The sequence below is a fragment of the Carlito syrichta genome, unplaced genomic scaffold (genome assembly GCF_000164805.1).
Source record: "Carlito syrichta isolate Samal-C Ts95f unplaced genomic scaffold, Tarsius_syrichta-2.0.1 Scaffold125966, whole genome shotgun sequence".
Classification (NCBI taxonomy): domain Eukaryota; kingdom Metazoa; phylum Chordata; class Mammalia; order Primates; family Tarsiidae; genus Carlito; species Carlito syrichta.
Window position 1 is genome coordinate 79,310 of NW_007070062.1, and position 15,256 is coordinate 94,565.

Here is a 15,256-nt window from a genome sequence, read left to right on the forward strand (position 1 = left end):
ACTTTTGCCTACCAAATCTGGTGTCAATTTCTCTTGCAGCCAACTCCCATCCAGAACCATGCAGAGAAAGGAATCCATAGACCTGTCCCTCCAGCTTAGCTAAACTGGCATAGCACAAAGCCAACATATTATCTATCACTAAGTGCCTTATGTGAGAAGTTGCCTTAGTATTTACAACGTGTACCAGTGTATAGCTGACGTATGTGATTAGGAGGGTATTACCTACAAGTTCAAAGTGCCTAACTTTGGCTATATGTATATCACAGTGCTGAGAAAATTTTACCAACTTCCACTATTACTGCTAAAAATATACATGTGTGGATGAAGGGATAAATCAAGCAAAATATACTAGTTTCAGTAATAACCACGTACCAACATGCCCTAGTCCCTATGGAACATAATTGATCTAAGTACATCTTCTATGAGTCCTACCCATTAAGAGTGTTGATGACAAAGCCACTCTGTTAAATATTTTAAGGGGGTTATTTTGAACCAATATGAGTAATCATGGCCGGGGGTATAGTCTCAAGAGGTACTGAGAAGTGTGCTCAAGGTGGTTGGGTTACAGCTCGGTTTTATACGTTTTAGGGAGACAGAAGTTACATGCAAAGACATAAATCGATACATGTATGGCATACATGGGTTTGGCCAGGAAAGCCAGGACATCTCAAAGTGGGGGGAAGGGTCAAGGCTTACAGTCATAGGTGGATTCAAAGATTTTCTGGTTAGCAATTGGTCGAAAAAGTTAAGCTTTGTCTAAAGAGTTTGAAGTCAGTAGAAATGCTTGAGTTAAGATAAGAGGGCTTGTGGAAGCCAAGGTTCCTGCAATGTAGAAACAGCCTTTAAGTAGCAGCCTTGAGAGAGAATAAATGGTAAATATCTCTTTTTTGAACCTGAAAACATGTCAGACTCTTGGTTAAATCTCTCCTCGATCTAGGAAAGATCTAGAAAGGGATGGAGATTCTCTACGGATGCAAATTTCCCCCACAAGAGATGGCTCTGCAGGGCCATTTCAAAGTATATCAAGGAAATATATTTGAGGGTAAAATATTTTGATTTTCTTTAGGGTCTGCTGTCCTGTGATGCTACAGCAGAGTCAGGTTGGAATTTGGTTTTGGAATTGGAATTCTATTTTATTGTTAATGCCAGTCAATTGCGCCTAAATTCCAAAAGGGAGGGGGCGACACAAGGCATGCCCGGACCTCCTTTCCAGTCATGGCCTGAAATTTAGTTGTTCAGGCTTCCTTTGGCCCAGAAGGGGGTTCGTGTAGTTGATTGGGAGGCTTAGGATTTTTGTTTTGGTTTAAAAGATCGGGTATTCATTTTTAAACATCAGAATTTAAAAGATTCTTGCATCTATTCAATCTTTCATGTGAAAAGTTAGAAGGTAGCTAACTTGCATTTGAGGATCAAAAAATCCCCATTAACCTTGGAAGCAATGATAATCCCTGTATTATTTTTCTAATCACCTTGTTTAAATTGCTTTTCACACCATATAAATATGCTTTTGAAAACGTTTGTTTCTAATGCAACCCAAGTTTTGGGCCATGAAATGGCTCCTTCCTTGTATTTCTCCAGCTGTTGTCCTTAAAAGCAGGAAATGCTCATTCTTCTTGAACCTGAAAAACAGAATGTGTGTTCTATGAAATTCCTGTGACTTTCACCAGTGGAACACATGCCCAGACCCGAGCTGAGTTCTTTCCAGAGGTAAGCAGGCCTTAGCCAATTCTTCATTAACTTCAAAGGGAGGCAGGGAATTGAGGCAATTATCTGCATTATAGAAAGCAGACACCGGTAATTCACCCCAAGGGCATGCTCGGTCACTTGCAATTTTCTGCCTGCTTTGCCTTGCCAGCAAAGGCAGCGCCCTCTTCAGCCGACCCCTCGAGGGAAAAAACTCTGCAGCCACATCCCCAATTTGCTCCGCAGCCCCGATACACAATTCTATCAGAAAACGTTTTCCTGTGCTTATGTCAGTTGAGGGATGTTCAGGCTTTTTTTTTTTCCTTCTGTGAATGGGAAACAATTAGTCATTGCACTGCCAAGGAAAGTTTTTCAACTCCTCTCTGGCCTCTCAAAAGCAATTTCTGCTTCACTGTATTCTTTGTCGGAAATAACTGTGACAAAGTCGAATGCCTGGCATCTGTTTTGGAGACCCTTTGACCTCCTGCAGCTAAGTGTGATTGCAGCACATGGGAGGCACCTCCCTAAACAAATCATTATACGGGGTGCTGGCAGGCTCTGCACAGAAGACCCTAAATCCAGGGCCTTAACACTTTGCAAATTGAGGCCAGAGTTCAAACCACTTAACTGGCCCTCTCCATATAGGACTTATCCTTGAGACTGCTATCCACGCATCAATAAGAAATTTCTGGAATCTGCCAATGAGTCATGCTTCTCATTTGGATCTAAAAATATTCAATATGACCAATTTTTAGTGTCTCCTTGAAAAGAGATCCTTCTGACCTCCCTTAAGGTAGTATTTACGTGTATTATTGGCAACCCTATCAACTTAGCTTGCAGGGTTACTAGTAATTCATTTATAATAAATAAGAAAGAGGACAGGGATGCACCAAGATTTTAAAAATGAAATGATGGTGCTTATGTGTGCTGGGAACTATCTCAGAGCTTTTAGGCATTCTATAAAGAGTAGCCAACACTACATTATTCAGTCTCCTTTAACTCCTTTTTCCCAAAGTCAGATATCATTTAAAGACTGTGTGTTCTTGGGAAAAAAATCTCAATAAGGAAGCTAGGTTACTTGCCCCTACCAAATTTTCAGTTCAGTGTTCTTTGTCACTCTGCCACTTGCCAATAAAATTAGGGCAGTGGCCTCCCATTAAATCAGAATAGTTGTTTCAAACCCACAGAGACATAGAAAGATCTTTTTTTTTTTTTAAGGGCAGAATCAGGAATAAAGAACAGAGAACCAGAAAGCAGGACTGTAGCATCTGTTTTCCTTTACTGCCTTAATTTCAAACATCTTCCCCTTTGGTCTCCATATTAATATGGTAAAAGTCACATATGTGTCTACCATGGAAAGAGTTCACTCAGAATTTCAAGGAGATCCATCTGTGCTTGTTAAAATCATCTTTGTTCCATGAACTCTTTACTATTTTACAAATGAATTGAGGCCCCAAAGCTCAGAGTCTGCAAGTTACCGTGGAATTGAACATCTGCTAAGCATGAATACAATGTGCATCCCACTCAGACGCTTACCATTTCATTCTACCTGGAAAAGTGTAACCTAGTAAATATGGGAAGATTTTATTAGAACCTTTTTAGTCTTGTTTTTTAAAAGAATTTAAAGAGAAAAACAAGACATTTCTTATTAAACTAAACCATGCAACGGCATGAGCCCTAAACAAACATGATTTAAAGTTAGGACAGAGTTGAATATCTGCCATACCTTTTTTCCAAACTCTTTCACTTTAATCTTCAGTTTATTGACTTGAGATTCCGCTACCTCTGCCCTTTCCTTTACTTCATCCAACTCATGTTGCTTCTTCTTATACTTGGAAAGATATTGATTGGCTTGTGTTTCCTAGAAAAATAAAAAAAGAAATCTCCATGCCTATGTAGTCCAATTTTTCTGCTCTGACATGAGAAAGTCGAAAAATGTGAAAAGAATCTAAACTTCTGAGTATTGAATGGAATATCATATTTTGTTATGATATATAGGGATTAAGACTTTCTAGCAGGCACAAGATCCATTTTTATAACTTTTGTTCCTCGGAAATTCAGGACCTGGTTGGCACTTTTCATCAACTGGATGTAGCATAGCTTTTCACAGAATTGATATGTGCTAGAATAGCCACAGTTGTTTGTTTTGTAGTTGGCTTAACATCCTATTCTACCTCTGGGTTAGAGGGGACTTGTCTTTAAAATTATATTTGATATAGCATTGTTTTAGCCCAAACTATTTAAATCAATCCAGTGTGAAGAAATAAAGCTACCCAGAGATAATATAAACCAATATATATGGCACTTATCAATTACATTCCAGGTAGCTATGGATATTAAGCCAGGAAGTTGAGGCTTACTTGCCCATACCAAATTTCCAGTTCGTGATCTTTGTCACCCTGCCACTTTGCCAGTAAACTGATGGCAGAGGCCTCTACCATTAAATTAGAATGGCCTTTTCAAAAGCAGAGACATAGAAAGACCCTTTTTTCTGTGTTTTATGGCAAAATCAGGAGGGCAGTTACATTTCAAGTGATGATGGTTTCATCCACAATCATGTCCAGGTTCATTCAAAAAAAAGTACTATGGACTATGTTAAGTTCAGAGGCCCCAGGACAACTACCCTGCCAAAAATTGACCATCCCTATGTAATATCCCACATTTACTTCACTCATTTCCCGTAGTACACATGTTTAGGCATAACCACCAAGTCAAAGGAAAGAGCTCTGGCTTCGTAGAGGGAAAAGTAGTACACATTTCTACCATGGGAGGTAATTCTAACTTGAGGGAAAAAAAACCAAACACAGAGAATGAGCAGACTCTAGGCAGAGCTGGTTGTTCCCCAAGCTGCTCCCAGAGCTTAGGACCACAGGTCTCTCTTAATCAAAAATAACGCTAAGGCCAGGTACAGTGGCTCATGCCTGTAATTCCAGCACTTTGGAATGCCAAAGTGGGAGAATTGCTTGAGTCCAGGAGTTTGAGATCAGCCTGAGCAACATAGAGCGAGACCTCATCTCTAAATTTTTTTTAATTAGCTGGGCATAGTGGTGCACACCTGTAGTCCCAGCTACTCAGGAGGCTGATCGTGTCACTGCACTCCAGCCTGGATGACAGAGTGAGACCCCTGACTCAAAAAGAAAATAAAAATAAAAAACAAAAACCCACAAGCCTGGGAAATCTATGAGGCTGCAACTGCTCCAGGCACTTACCGCCACCTCAACTTGCTGCTTGTAACTTTGCACCTTCAGCTGAAGTTTATCCACCTGAGTCTGCATTCTGCTCAGATTCTTCTTGTCTTCCTCTGCCTGAAATACATAGGTATGAATACAAAGGTGAATTGAAGGATCCCACAGTGTACATTGGGGGTAACCTCATGTGAAGAAACAAAGGTTAGAAAACTTGATGAAACATCATCTGAGAGTTATGATCTGAAAAATGGGTCTAACTATTTGTACCAAGTTCCAAGACGTTAACAATAAACAGAATTCTAAGCACTAATGGAGTCGTTCCTCCTGGCCGGCCACCACCCTCCACCATCCTTGACTGAAATGGAAACTAAAGCCATGAAGTTCAATTTCGTCTTCAGCCCTTCCAGCCCAATCGTGCTATGCTTGCCTGAGGTTTTTCAGTAGAAAGAAGTGCATTATTACAAAAGCCACATATGCAATCACCCACCCACATCCCCATCAAAACAGCTCTTCTGAACTTTCTAACTGAGCCTTGGCTCTAGATCATGGAACTATAGGAAAGGCAAGTTCCTGGAATTCTGGTGTAGGCATCTGCAGAGATGATGAAGAAAATTCCACAAGTTGTGGAAACCCCAGTGTACCCATTCACATTGCCTCAATTCTCCAGGCTCGGGCTGGAGAAAGGACTCTGGTGGGGTGGTATTTCTCAACTGTGCTCTGTGGAGCCTTTGATATTCTAAGGAGAGAAGAGGGGAAAGGCAGGCCGGTAGACAGGGCTCTGTGTGTCCCCAGTGTCCCGCCCCCTTAACTGGAGTACTTCCACTTTGGAACAGTTGAACTTCCGAAAAGAAGAAAATACCTTAACCTGCTGGGGGCTGAGAAACTGATTTCATCAATAAATACCTACCTCTGTTGCTTAAATGTGTTTGCTGGCTCCTGTTTGGCCATTCCATCAAGGATCAACTCCTTTGGTGTCTTTCATGTCCCCCCCACTTACCTTCTGCTGCCTCCACGAACACTTCCAGCTCCAGTCAGCCTCACATTCTCCTACTTCCCCACGCCCCTGTTTATTCCATCCTCTGTAAGTTTAGCCCACTGTTCCCATCACCAGGAATACCCCCAACCACCACCATAATGTACAATCCAACAGTAGATAATTAATTACCCCAATGTGAAGCCTACTGAGGTAGGGATGGATATACAGACAAAAGAACCTGCTTGTGGAACATAGACAAGTCTACATTTTATATGAAATCCCTTCTTTGTTTCCTTCTGCCCATCCCTCCATCTCTCAGGTTTATAAAATTTCAAGATTCATAACATGATGTGTTTGTAGTAAGTTCTAAAATCAACAAGGGCTGGGTGTGGGGACTCACATATATAATCCCACACTTTGGGAGGCCAAGGCAGGAGAATTGCTTGAGCCCAGGAGTTTGAGACCAGCCTGGACAACACAGCAAGATCCAATCTCTATAAAAAAAAAATTTTATTAAAATAGTGGAGTGTGGTGGTACATACCTATAGTCCCAACTACTCAGGAGGTTGAGGTGGGAGGATTGTCTGAGCCCAGGAGGTCAAGGCTGTGGCGAGCCATGACTGTGCCACTGCACTCCAAACTAGACAATAGAGTGAGACTGACTCAAAGAGTAAAATCAATACAAGTTTAGTTGCTAATAACCAATGTGCTGAGGGGAGAGATATGGTATGGAGACCACAAAGAATGAAACTGAAAAAAGCTAGAAGTGGCTGCTGACAGCATTCCTCATACTGGGAAGGCAAAGTCGTTGATGTTAGGCCTAGGTCCACATCTCAGCTCCAAGGCATTGAGTAGCTGTGGTGGCCCTGATTGTGTGCTGCTCTGATTTCCCTTCAAGGAAAGAACTTGACATTCAGCTGGGAGAAGTGCAGTTACCTAATAACCTCCAACTGCAGTACCTTTGGGACCTGCACAGTGCTAGCACTGAGGCTACACACTTCCTAGGCAGACCAAGCAACAACTAGGCACAGTGGAGTTACTAGTGTCTGGCCATTTCTGCTCAACATGGGAGTTCTTAAGGGCAATCTTTGTACAGGACACTTGCTTGGAGCTGTACTGCTATCGGAGACTCTTTCCATCCAGTCCTCCTCCATCGGCCTGTCCTTTCATGTCTCTGTGCAAACCTGCTTGCTCACCTCTTCATCTTTCACAGGTTTTACCTCCAGTGAATCTCTGGAATGTCTAATACCATTCTAGCATCTGATTCCTGGAAAACCCTCTTGACACCAGAAACTTAACAAAACTGTGTCCTCTTATCCCTAAACATGCTACTATATCCTTGACTAGATTTGCAAACTTAATATCCACACATGGATTCCTGAACACAGGAGGCAGCCAACGGTAAAATAGAGCAGGTGAGAGGAGACTGGGGGGCAGAGGAACTGTCTTGACCTTCTATAACAATTAAAAGTTCCTAATCTGTGTCCTGCTATACAGCACAATTTTCTAGGCACTGGAGAGAGAAATCAGGATGAGTTTCCAAATGCTACAGGGACATAAAGGGGGAAGATAAAGGCTCAGTGGGGACCAGCCATGGAACTGTTGTAGAGAGAGGTCGCACTTGATTCTTTTTCCACTGTAGTAAAATCTTTCCCAAGGACATTTCCTAAGAAAATCATATTTGTTTCTCTTGCAAAATGACATTTTCAATTGGCACCTATGAATGAGCTATCACCAAACACCTTGCTTCAGAGTCCTGATGGTTATTTTGATGACTGAATTGACTCAGCGTCAATCTTGAACATTTCAAAACCAGGTATTGAAATGTTCAAGGAATGTGGAGGGCCCTCTCATGTCTCTTTAAATGTACAAGGTCTAGCCTGGTAAGTATTAGCTGATCTGATTTCAGAAAACTATCATATAACTGAATGGATCTATGCTAAGCATTGTGCAGACACTTGAAAGAAATTTTATAGTGCACCCCCCCCACTAGTACATGAGAATCACCAAGAGCATTGCAATGAAACATGGAGGTAAGACACAAAAGAACAAGAATGCATGCTTTGGGACAATGAAAATCAAGAATAATCAGTGGGAAAATGAAATAACAAAAGCCTAGACATCATTAACAAGCAGCATGTCACTCCACGGGTGGCTTCCCCACCCTCCTCAAAAGATGAGTAGACGAGCAATCTTTCATGTTCCCAGGGTGTTTCCTTGCTTAGTCACATAGACCATGGGCTCACTCCTCAGTGACTTTGATATACCTAGCATGGTCTAAAGAAGTGTCAGACAAGTCCATCTTAGAAAAAAGAACCACTTAGGAATAAAAAAATCTGTGCAAGCAGATCATTTCATCCTAATTAGCCCACAATGATGTATCTGAAGTGTTTTTGCTTTCTTATCAACACCGTCTTTCCTGCTGCAAGACAGGGAGACATGGACGTCTCTAGCATCTCAGCCTCGGGAACCAGAGTCGGAACCGGCAGATCTTGCATTAGTGCTGTCAAAGAAACTATACAAATGGGTGATTAAAATGAGTGTGTCTTTTCACTGGAATTAGCTATAGTGCACAGTGTAAAGGAGCTAGAAAGCGACTTTTGGTATCTATGTTCACTAACTTGAAATATGTGTGCCTCTTGTGTGTGACAGGAGGATGCCAGGTCCTACAAAAACAATACAGTGCCCCTGCTATCAGGAAGCCATTGTCTACTGCATTAGAAACAGTAAGGACAAACGAAAAATGTAGACAAAGGAGTCTACTGTGGCTTTAGTAATGCATGAACTCCTTGTAAGAAGTTTGCTCACCTCTTTTCAATGATTTGCCTGAGACCCTTGTCCACAGGTTAAAGATAGAAAGCCTTAGAGAGGCCTCTCTTTAGTATTTGCTGTTTTCCCTCAGCACCAGCCACGGAGTCCTCAGTGGCCTTGGGTGTTTGTGTAAGCAGAAAACAGGAGTGGAAATGTCTCCTGCTCCAACTGAGTCAGTGTCTCTGGGTAGCTACCAGAACCTCTGCCATTCACTTCATTTACACATTGTTCTCACTCTGCCGTGCACAGGAAGGCATCTTTATGAAAGCACTGCAAACACGATGCGTGAAAAAATACAGATGGTATAAATAGCTTTTTGCTTCTAATTGCAACTTGCCACTCACATTTTGTTTCCTGAGAGCACTGAAAAAAGATCGACCCAAACCACTAATAGCTAGCGCAGGAGCCCTGGGAGGGTGAGTCAGTGTCTACTGCTGAGTGAGAACAAAGATGGAGGGGAACGGCAGGAGTCCCAGAAGGCCATTTCAGGCTTGAAGGAGCACGTTTCTGCAGGGGAGAGCCCAGCCAGACAAACAGGGGATGGTTTCCTGGAGTACCTGATAGGTCAGCTCTTTGACGCATCGTTCCAGTTTGCGGGCACCCCTCTGGGCCTCTGCATTGCGACGGATTTCACCCTCCAGTTCACCTTCCAGTTCACGAACCTGCAACCAAACTGTGACCTCAGACCACATGCTGGCAGCAAGGCTGGCATTTTATTTGCCAGTTGGCACCATCATTTGAAATAGAGCAAAATCATCCAGGGGAAATGTACCCGCTCTCTTTCTAAACAGGGCAACGTCTAAGGAAAAACTCCCTGGCCAAAAGTGAGTTGGTTATACTGTGTGAGTTCATGAAATGATTGTTTAGGCTCTGAAGGATATGAAGGGCTAATTCACGCAGAAGTCATCAGTTTCTCATCTTAGATTATAAAACCATACCCACAGGAGTGTGTATGTATAAATGCATTTAAGTATAAAAAGAGTGTAACCTACATGTAGCACACTGTCAGTGTTCAGCCAAAATGCTGCCTACTCCTAAGATTCTTTCTTCATATCCAGCTCTAACTCCAAAGAAATTAGACCCTGAGTCTACGTCAAAAGTATGTCACACACACAGCCCTATGGCCCTGCTTTGTGGAGGAGCTATACTACTGATGAACTGCCTGTAGCCTTCTAGAGTTACACAAATGAGTTAGCACAACATTCACTCAACAAAGATGCCTGCTACAACCACACCCTGTGCTAGGAATACAGAAGTCAACAAAACAGTCAAAAACCTCTTCCCTGGATAAGCATAATTCTAATGAGGGGAGGCAGACAGACAGAACAAAGTAAAATATAGAATGCATTTGACAGTGCTAAGTGCTGTGGAGAGAAATAAAGCAGGAAAGGGGAAAGGGAGCAGACGCGGGAAGGGTGTTGGCTGCTCCTTCTTGCTCAGATACCCAGGCCTCCTTCCCTGGCTTCCCCTTCAATCAAACACTGCCTTCTCCATGAGGCTCCCCTGACTATGCTTCTAAAACTGTGAAGCTGCAACAAACATGTGTGCAGGTAAGTTGCCCATCGAAGCTAGACTGGATAAAAAAAAATGTGGTACATATACACAATGGAATATTATGCAGCCATAAAGAATGACAAATATATGGACTTTATAGCAACCTGGATGAATTTGGAGTCGACCATACTCAGTGATTTATCACAAAAACAAAAAACAGAGTTCTATATGTTCTCACTCATAAGAGGACCTTGAACAATTATAATGCTGTAAGAAAGCAATTGGCAGTAATGGGAAACTGGTGGTAGGGGGCGGATTGGCAGTTGAGGGAAACTGCTAGGGGAGGTAGAGGCATACCTCATTAACAGGGGTACCTGCTTGATCCATGTTTGTATACCTAACCTGAATTGTACCCCATATCTTTATAACAAAAATTTAAAAAATAAAACTATGAGACCCAATGTCCTGAGGCACAAATGCACTTGGCATAGCTGATCCCACCTCTTTCCCTCCCCAAGTCGTTCTTTCCAAGAAGGGTGCAGCAGGCAGGAAGGAAGCAGGTGTGAGACTTCGTGGTGGAGGAAGCCTGTTCGCCAGAGTCTCCTGGATGCCTGTCACATAGGAACTTAATACACAGTTCTGTCTGTCAAGATGTGAGCTAACACAGGCACCCTCTACTTCCTAAGGACTTGTTGAGGTTTGGGTTTTTGTTTTTTTTAAGTGATTAACACCTAAAGGGAAAAACTGCTTTACTAAAGCAAATCCTAATCATCACATAATTCCACCTGTAAACACTGTCATTCTAACAGGTAATGATGGTATTATGATTGTTTTAAAACTGTAATTCCAGCCGGGCCCGGTGGCTCAGCCTGTAATCCCGCGCCTTTGGGAGGCTGAGGTGAGTGGATTGCCTGAGCCCGCGGGTTCGAGACCCGCCTGGGCAGCGAGACCTCATCTCTACAATAAATCAAAAAATCAGCCGGGCGTGGTAGCGCATGCCTGTAATTCCAGCTACTTGGAAGGCTGAGGCGGAAGGATCGCCGGAGCCCAGCAGGTCGAGGCTGCGGTGGCCGGGAGCGGCCACTGCACTCCAGTCTGGGCGACAGAGTGAGACTCCAACTCAAAAAAAAACAAAAAAACAAAAAAAAAAACTGTAATTCCTTATTATTATCTGTTATTCAAGAGCTCGTTGCTACTGAGTTATCATTGGCTCTAGGCCATAACTGTGGACAAACACCAATTGGAAATAAAATAAAATCCTGCAATCTTAAATTTGAGTTTAAAAAGTATCATTTATGAATTATGTATCATATATTTTTTAAAGAAAAAAGGCATATTATAGGTTTTTAAAATTTTTATACGTATATGCATTTTCCCTTATACTAAAAATCTTGGTTTTCATATATGTTGTTGGATAAACAATTATATTTGTATTTTTTGCTAGTAGCAATAAAATATTGTTATTTTGAAACTATAATGCGTTTTCTTTCTTTTTTTTTTTTCTGTTTGTTTTCGTTTTGTCCTGATGATAAATTCCATGAGCATTGTACAGACAAAACACTATGTTTAAAGGTCACTGAGAATAATTCTTCTTTGTGTATGTTTTATGCTCCCAACTTGATATGTAGTTAGCTTCATTTGTTTGCACTGGTGTTAAAATTTTAGGAATTGCTGAGGTTTTTTTTTCCCTCTGACTTAAACTTGTTTTTTATAATTTTAAAGCGTAGAAATAATTTATCTTACTTTACAATCAAAACAACTAAATAAGGTACATTCAGAAGATCTAATTTTCTGACCAGTCATGGTGGTTCATGCCTGTAATCCTAGCACTTTAGGAGGCCAAGGTAGGAGGACTTCTTGAACTCAGGAGTTCAAGACCAGCCAGGGAAAGATAATGAGACCTCATCTCTACAAAAAAAAATTAGCTGGGCATGGTGGCATGCACCTGTAGTACCAGCTGCTCAGGAGGCTGAGGAGGAAGGATCACCTGAGCCCAGGAAGTTGAGGCTATGGTAAGCCATGATCCATGCCACTGTACTCCAGTCTGGGCAGCAGTACTGAGACTCTATCTCAGAAAAAAGGAGAAGAGATTTAACTTTCATCTCTGTGTTCTCCTCCTATGGATAGACATTTTCTTTCCTTTTTTTAAAAATTTATCCATTTTATTTAGAAAATATAAGCAAACGTGTGCATATCTTCCTATTTCCTTCCCTTTTATGAATAAAAATATATATATTGCCTTCCTTTTTATCACCATACTGCTAGGAGTGATTTCTAGGCAATATTCTAAAGTTCTTTCTCATTTCTTTTTAATCAGCACAACTATATGTTCAGGATGTACCAGAAACGCATGGTATTCCATCGCATGGATATGCCATAAATGTGCAAAGACGATACTTATTTTTCTTTTTTCTTTTTTTTGAGCTGGAGTCTCACTCTGTCACCCAAACTGGAGTGCAGTGGTCGCTCCTGGCCACCGCAGCCTCGACCTGCTGGGCTCCGGCGATCCTTCTGCCTCAGCCTTCCAAGTAGCTGGAACTATAGGCGTGTGCTACCACGTCCAGCTAATTTTTGATTTATTGTAGAGATGAGGTCTCGCCAAGTTGCCCAGGCGGGTCTCGAACCCGCGGGCTCAGGCAATCCACTCACCTCGGCCTCCCAAAGCTCTGGGATTACAGCCCCCGGCTGATACTTATTTTTCAGCGGCCCTTTGATCAATCAAATCCCAGTTGAATGTTCTTTCCATTCTTGTTGCATGTATCATATGCTCTGTACACAGTCATTGAAATTGATTCAATAATTTAAAAATCTTATTTTCAAGATAGGTTACTTCTTGTTTTCAAGCTCCCCGAAGGCAGATACTGCATCATTTCTGTCAGCCCTCACTATGTCTTCACTGAATCTTTCTCGATCATTGATTTAGTGGTCTTCTCTCTCCTTTCTCTGGCTGTCAGAAAACAGGCATCTGCAAGGGTGTGTCTGGAAAACAATAGGTATTCCTGGTGAGGGGAGCCTAGCTCTGGTGCGGTGAGTGTGAGGAGATTCATTCTCACTTAGCAGTAGGGGGAAAGACCGATCTTATCCAGTGCAGGGAAAGTCCTAATGGCGGCCCAAAGACAAACAAGAATGAATGCATATATTGAGATCTGACACACTAAAAGATCTGAAGGTGTTAAAAGTGAAAGTGATAAGGGAGCTGAGGAAGATCCCACCTGATATTCTAGGACAACAGGGACTCGGAGTGGGAATGGCCAACCTCTTGTGATCACCAGGCAAACTCCTACCCTGGATTCTCGTTTCTGGATTTGCTTTCTACTCCCCATAAGGGCACTCTGTTCAGCTTCATCCAGCCTTTCCTGTAAGTCTTTAATTGTCTGTTCCATATTCTTTCTCATCCTTTCCAAGTGGGCAATGGTGTCTTGCTTCTTCTTCAGTTCTTCTGACAAGTTTGCTGTCTAGAAAAAAAAGGAAGGAACGGAGCTAGTCCAGCAGCCAATTGATCTTAACATTTCTATGCATGATCTTCAGTTCCTGGTCTCACAGGAGGCCAGACATTGCTTCTCTGTGTTTCATCTCTTCCCACTATGATCTTCCTAGCCTCTACCACCCTTGAATTTGTTAACAATAAGGCAATAAAGATAGTTGTAGCTATGGGAGAGACAGGTGAGGAGTGGTGGAAATAGCCCAAAGGTGAAGTGTCATATGAACATTATTGCACAGCACCTGTGTTGAAAGAAAGATGGCCGACTGGAGAAATGGCTTTTAACTGACTAAAACACTGGGACATGACTTATTATTGAATAAAGTAACCAGTGTCACAGGATATACCAGGAAAGGTATGGAGGAGTGCCTCTGCAAATCTTTTTCACATCTCACTTCTATAATTCTATGATTCACTACGCAAACAAGTTTAGGCTTCAGAAATTTGGCAGTAACAGATGCTCTCACTGCCAATAATCTGGCACAAAAAAGGTTAATTGTGAAGCCTGCTCTTGGCTCTGGTGATGTGTACAAGGGCTTGGTGTCTCCATGCAATCATTAAGAACTGTTTTGATCATCTCTAGGTGCATTTAATGTAAGAACATGGCCCTTCCAGCCAAAGCATCTCTGTCTACCAGGTTACCAACCATCTGCAGAATTTAAGTGTGAGACTTCTGTGCAGATGGTGAGGGCAGAGAATGAATTGCATTCTGCTAGGTAGGGACTCAGAGCTAAACTTAGAGAATTGGAGGGTGAGGGGAAAGGTAATGAGTTCACTTTCAACATTATCAAGGAAATCTGATCAAGGCAAGAAGAAGCAGATAGCATCTTCATAATGTGTGACTGCATAAATTTACCAAACAGAAGTAGAAGCTCTTTTTCTTCCTTTCTACCTATATGAATTTTCATAAATGGTATACACGTTATTTTTTTCTTTGGCTATCAAACATCTTCAAGTTTTCCCACTCCTCGTTTTCCCGAGAGATCAGAAGTATCTACCTTGACACAAAACGACTCAGTGGTAGGCATCCTGGTCCATTCTTAGAGGGAACTGAATTCTATAATGACTTGGTGGCTAGGAATTGCCGCAAAGTTTTGTTTAGCTCCCCATTTGCTAAATAACTTGAGCCAACATAGACACAAGCTCTTTACCTCTTTTGAATTTTAAAATGGCTAATATAAAATCTAGTTAAATGTCTCCAATTCCTATACCCTTTTTAGCAAGGGGATCAGCTTCCTTTTGCATAGCAGACTCAGGGCTGTTGCATGTGGCTGTGCATTGGCTGGAATCTAGCACAAGTCCTACTCAGCAAGCACTGGGACCTGCAATGCTGAGTCCTCCATACACAAACTCCCCTTCCACTAACATCTTTTGCTCAGTGGTACCTTCCACTTACCATGCCCTGTTAAAAAAGTGCTGCATCAGCCCACAGAGAGCACCCAGAAGGTGGCCTTTTTCCAGTTCCCAAACAGTTGTATCAAGGCTGACGACCACCAACCCGGAGCTCAGTATTTCAGAAAAGCACCACCATCAACAATTTTAAATTTACAATTAAAAAAGTATACCACCGGGCTCGGTGGCTCAGCCTGTAATCCCGCACCTTTGGGAGGCTGAGGTGAGTGG

The 15,256-nt window shown here is 42.1% G+C and overlaps 1 protein-coding gene across 1 annotated transcript in view; it reads right to left on the bottom strand.

Moving 5' to 3' along the window:
• Window positions 1-1,316: 1,316 nt before the first annotated feature.
• Window positions 1,317-15,256, bottom strand: part of MYH15 (myosin heavy chain 15) — a 140,396-nt gene continuing 126,456 nt past the window's right edge. Inside the window, exons 37-41 of the mRNA XM_008048571.2 lie at window positions 13,437-13,607; window positions 9,216-9,320; window positions 4,893-4,988; window positions 3,410-3,544; window positions 1,317-1,619 (exon numbers count right to left, since the gene is read on the bottom strand). Of these exons, the coding sequence (XP_008046762.1) occupies window positions 1,605-1,619; window positions 3,410-3,544; window positions 4,893-4,988; window positions 9,216-9,320; window positions 13,437-13,607 (522 nt within the window). The 3' untranslated portion in view covers window positions 1,317-1,604. The remainder of the gene's footprint in view (window positions 1,620-3,409; window positions 3,545-4,892; window positions 4,989-9,215; window positions 9,321-13,436; window positions 13,608-15,256) is intronic.